The sequence below is a fragment of the Dipteris shenzhenensis genome, chromosome 7 (assembly GCF_047967505.1).
Source record: "Dipteris shenzhenensis isolate YYH24624 ecotype China chromosome 7, Dip_SZ_1.0, whole genome shotgun sequence".
Taxonomy (NCBI): Eukaryota; Viridiplantae; Streptophyta; class Polypodiopsida; order Gleicheniales; family Dipteridaceae; genus Dipteris; species Dipteris shenzhenensis.
Window position 1 is genome coordinate 38,077,133 of NC_141602.1, and position 5,727 is coordinate 38,082,859.

The following is a 5,727-nucleotide window of genomic DNA, read 5'->3' on the forward strand; positions in this document are numbered from 1 at the left end:
AAACTTCTCCCTAGGCTGCGTACCATAAAAATATTTTACCTTTGAAAAGAGAACAATCACCTTTGGTTTTTGGCCTACCCAAATACCAAAACTTTGGTTTTTCGTTCTAACCAGGTTTCAAATTCAATTTCGTGTGCGTGTGAAGAGGGGCTAATTTAGGCTCTAATTTGCCCTGCGTGAACAACCGTTGAACCATCTTATATCACTTCAAGACTCATCGCACCCGTGCCAGCTGTTGATGCCACATGGCTGTTCTCATCTGTAGCAGACTACGACGAGAGGAAAAGTATCTAAGCACTCGAAGGTTGCATTGCATCATTTCGTTGCCAATTCTTGTTTTACTTCGCACCTCTCCTCATGGCTCACACCCTCCCTAATTGCTTCCATCCTCGTCACCTCCCCTCCTTTTCCTTCCAGCATCAACCCAACCTCTCAATCCAATCACCTCCCAGACCGCTTGCTTCTTCTGCATTTGGCCAACTTAACTCATTAGTCTGTCGCTCGTGCCATCCACCTGCTTTTGTTTGTGCGCCCTTTACATCAATCTTTAGGTCTCACTCTTTTAAGTCCGTAGTAGACGAGTCTCTCAGTGGTAGCACTTTCCGACTTCATCGTCCATCTAAGCACTGCCTACTCCCGTATAACCACGCCTTGCGACCACTTTTATGTTCAGTTGATGATGCCCCCTATAGTAATGACCAGAATTCGAATCACAGATCCGATCAGCAGCAAAACCTCCTTGGAAACCATGATATCGTTGCTGTAACGGCCCCAGCTTCTGCAGAACAAAAGTTTTATGACTATGTAAGGTAGGTATGGCAGCACGAAACGATACACCACCAAGTTCAGTACTCCCAATATGAAATTTTAAATCTTTCGAGAGGCTCGCTTCATGCTTTCCGTGGTGTTCCAACAATACAAACATCATTTGAAAATACCGCACTGATCAAATTTCAATCGAACATGCCAGACGCACGTCTTAGCGAGGTCTTTTTCGTCAAGGAATATAAAAAATAATGTGGTTGCACCGGGTAAGTGCAGGTTTACTACAGGCATTATGGAGATGAGTCGTTTGCAGAACTTCCTTCCTTCTATGTTTCTGGTGTTTTTGGGAAGCTGGATGGCTGCCGGGCGAACTATAGGTGTATTGATGAGATCATCCGTATGGATCACTGCGTCTTGCTCCGCGCTAATTACCGTAGCGTCGATGCTAGCAAACGACATATTCGACTACAGATCTGGAACCGATAGGTTAAATGGAAAAAGAACGCCTCTACTTAGAGGACAAATCCAACCCGACGATGTAAGTTCCTCCAATATTGTAAAGTATTGAATAGTTTCTGGCCCCTGCATCACTCTGAGACTACCGTTATTTATCTCTTTTGTATCGTGTCGTAGACACAGTTTCTATCGAATCTCTTGTACGCAAAATTCGTTGTGAATTAGAGCCAGTTTTGTTGATCAAGAGCGCCAACACTTTTCTGGGCACTTCTCATGCAGGTCAAACTTGTTGCTGGCTGCCTTTATGGTGCAGTAGTAATTGGGTTATGCTACCTGGAGCCTTTGAATCTTAGGCTTTTGGTGGGAGGGGCTGCGGTTGCAAGCTACATCTACACGCCTTTCTTCAAAAAGCTCACGGTGGTAAAGAATGTGGTCGTGTCCGGGGTGATCACTTCTGCAATTCTGGCTGGAGCTATGGCCATAGGTAATGAATCCATCTTAAGTTGCAATTCATTCTAGGTTCGGTAAGACTGCATGATCAACGTTGTGACACCTTCTCGAAATTGCAGGCGGCAAAGAGCGCCTTGGAAACCCCACCATCGCTGTAGCTCTCTTTTTCTTCCTGTGCATTCTCAGTCGTGAAATCCTCATGGATGTGGAGGATATGGTGGGAGACAAGGCGGCTGGAGTGAAAACACTGGCAGTTCGCTTCGGAGGAAAAATTGGAGCGTTGACTGCTAGTGTATGTCTAGCGGCGGCAAATGCGTTGCTGGTAAGAACACACCAATGATCATCGACCGAACGACTATGTTTGTCGGTCTCCGAAAATTAGGACGTTACCGATCTATCTAACGTGTAGTTCGAGTTCATGTTTTGCGCAGATCGGCTTTCTTGGTGTCAGAGCGAATGCGTACGCCACGGCCGGGTCTTTGAGTCTGCTACCACTTCATGCCAAAGTCTTGCAGCTTTGGAAGAAGAGCGTGGGCATATCTGATGACACTACAGACACGGTGAAATCTATAAAGCACATCGTTGAACAGTCAATGATTCACATAGGCCTGGGAGTGCTTCTCCTAGCAACCGCAGCGTAGTCTAATTCTACAAAGAATAGAGATACGTTTGTTGTAACTCAGGGCCGACCTTGTATACTCCTTACAGAAATTACAGTCATGTTCGAACTCCGTCTCATACTTACACGGGAAAGACTGTAGTATATACTATAACAGGCATTTTGCACTGCATGAATGATGTCTAGATCCGTTGTGGGGAGTTCGTTCTTGTGCTGCGAATCTTATGGAAGCCAAGACAGCGACTCCATTACAGCATCAGGCTTCGAAGAAAGAAGAAGCCATGTGGTAATTTTATGGTGAGAGTCGGATTGGCAGTCGTTAAACAAGGAAGAGGTTAGTTTTTCTGTTACGAATGGATGAGCATTGAATAGACGTTGCCAGTTGGAACACTGATTTGAGGCGGTGAACAAGATGGGCTGGCCAGATAAAGTACACGCAATTTGCCTTATCGTCGATAACATGTTCGGTTGCTCTTTATTCAAAGTAGTTCCCGTCACTATGGCTGTTCGGTGGTCTCTTTTCGAAGTGAAGACGATAACATGTTCGGTGGTCTCTTTTCGAAGTGAAGAGTAAAACTTGGTTGTATACTAACTTAATGGCTGACTAGACATTTGGCTTTTCTATATAACTTCAGTTTTAAAGTATAGAATTCACCATTTGTCCCGGCCTTGGATATGACTACTTCACTCAGCTGGACTTAATAATTTGAAAATGTTATATTTAGTTAGATTCAAAGGTTGTATTTTCTTATGACTGCTTCACTCAGTTGGACGTTATAATTTGAAAATGTTTCCCTGATTTGGACTTTATAATTTGATGGACATTTTCCAATAATACAGTATGATTCTATAGCTTGCAATTCATTTAGGATTTGTGGTCACTAGCTCGGTGGCTGAATTTTGATAATAGATAAAGAGAACCAGCCTAAAGGGGACTATTTTGGTATAGCACTTTGCAAACAACCACCGGGATGGTTTAGGCAACCACTGACCTGTATTGTATCAAGCATGTGTATGATGTGCTCGTCAAACATCTTGCATCCCATCTGCTTTCTACAGATGTCCTTGTTATTTGGAGAAACTCTCGTATTTTTGTGCCAAAACATCACCACTATTGCAATGACTTCCTCACTTACACTGTCTCTCCTTTTCTTGCATTCTGTTGAAGCCCATAGACTACTCAGATCGGAGTGATCGGGCATTACTTTCACTATGCATGCATCTCTCGAGGTGTTGGTATGGTTGTCACTCTATGAACTTTAGGATGCAGGCTAAAGCTTGTGAAGATAGCTTGTGAAGACTCGAGACTGGTATTTACCTGAATGGCTCGATGTTGCTTCCTCGAATTCTACCACCAATCGTGACATCATAGCTCGTGTTCTTCGCTCTTTTCGAAGTGAAGACGATAACATGTTCGGTGGTCTCTTATCGTCGATAACATGTTCGGTTGCTCTTTATTCAAACTTATCGAAAAGAGACCACCGAACATGTTGTCGGTTACTCTTCACAGCAAACTATTTGCTTAATCGGCTTCCTACCCAACCGATACAAGGTATGACTCCTTATGAAGCATTCACTGGACACAAGCCACACATTGGGCATCTCCGCATATTTGGTTGCATAGCATATGCCCACAAACATGATGATCATCGCAAGAAATTGGATACAAAGTCAAGCAAATGCATCATGGTTGGCTACAGTGAAGAATATACAAGTTGTATGATCCCATCAACCGCAAGGTCATTATCTCCAGAGATGCAATCTTTGACGAGGAATCAGAATGGAAAACCTCAAATACACAGGAGATGGAAGCATCAACTTTAGAGTCATCTATAGAAAAGGTTGATGAAGAAGAGCAAGAATTGCCAGCATCAGCCCCAACAGAGCCGCTACAGCAGGGAAAGCAGACCTCCAGCCAGATCGACATATGCTCAGAAAGGCAAAGCAATTCAAGTTGAAACCACCAACTATGCTCTTATGACTACCATCATGGCTACAGAAGAGCCAGTGTACCTCGAAGATGCAGTAGACAAGCCAGAATGGCAAAGTGCTATGAATGAAGAAATGGATGCTTTGTACAAGAATAATACTTGGGAATTATGTGATCTTCCACCGAGAAAGAACCCCATAGCAAACAAATGGGTATGCAAAGTGAAGTACAATCCAAATGGCAGTATTCAAAGATACAAAGCCAGACTAGTTGCAAAAGGATTTGCACAGCAATATGGTTAGGATTATGATGAGACTTGTGCTCTAGTAGCAAAGATGGATTCCATAGAGTTCTTGATATCATTAGCAATACTCAGCAGATGGAATGTGTATCAGCTCGATGTCAAGAAGGCAATTCTCAATGGCTACCTAGACGAGGAAGTCTACATGCAACAACCAGCAGGTTATGTTGAACCAGGAAAGGAGAATAAGGTTTGCCATCTCAAGAAGAGTCTCTACGGCTTAAAGCAAGCACCCAGAAGTTGGTACAATAGAATCGACAAGTATTTTGCTGATCTAGGGGACATGAAGTCCAATGCAGATTATACTCTCTAATACAAAGTTCAAGGGGAATACGTTACTATTGCACTTTTGTACGTAGATGATCTGATTGTGATAGGAAACAAGAATAGCTTCATCATAAAATTAAAACAAGACTTATTTGCAGAGTTTGACATGAAAGATCTTGGACTTATGCACTATTGTCTTGGAATTGAGTTCTGGAGAGATTCAGATAGCACATTCATGAGTCAACTCAAGTATGTTGACAGTCTCCTCAAGAAGTTTCATATGGCAGATTGCAAGATTGTAGCCACTCCCATGGAACAGAGTTTGAAACTTACAAAAGATTCAGAAAAGCCTACAGTCAATGACAGGTACTATAGGCAGCTCATCGGATCTCTTATATATCTAACTATCACTCAGCCAGATATTTGTTATGCAGTAAGCTCACTAGCACAATTTATGGAAAATCCAAAATAGTCTCACTGAAATGCAGCCAAAAGAGTCTTGAAATACATTAGAGGTACAAGACAGTTTGGAATAGAATACAGAGGAAGTCATCCATGGTTGCATGGAATATTGTGATAGTGACTATGCCGGAGATCATGAGACCAGGAGATTGACACAGGGATATGCATTTTTCCTTGGTCAAGGTGCTATATCATGGTTGTCAAACAAACAACCAACTGTTTCTTTGTCTTCGACTGAAGGAGAATATAGAGCACTCACTACAGGTGCATGTGATGCTATATGGCTCAGAAGACGATTGTCAGAAATAGATTACTTTGATGAGTCAAAGCCAACAACAATATACTATGATAATCAATCGGCTCAAGCATTGGCCAAGAATCCAGTACATCACTCCAAGATAAAGCACATTGATGTCAGAGAGCACTTCATCAGAGAAAGAGTGTTACTTGGTGACATCACACTGTAGGATTGTGATA

General features: G+C 42.6%; 1 protein-coding gene across 1 annotated transcript; it reads left to right on the forward strand.

Moving 5' to 3' along the window:
- The first annotated feature begins 334 nt into the window (after window positions 1-334).
- Window positions 335-2,312, forward strand: LOC147900315 (uncharacterized). The gene is made up of 5 exons (XM_087377591.1): window positions 335-809; window positions 1,042-1,303; window positions 1,501-1,705; window positions 1,791-1,993; window positions 2,103-2,312. Exons 1-5 carry the CDS (start codon window positions 358-360, stop codon window positions 2,310-2,312), a joined length of 1,332 nt encoding a protein of 443 aa, XP_087233717.1. The 5' UTR covers window positions 335-357.
- The last annotated feature ends 3,415 nt before the right edge of the window (window positions 2,313-5,727 follow it).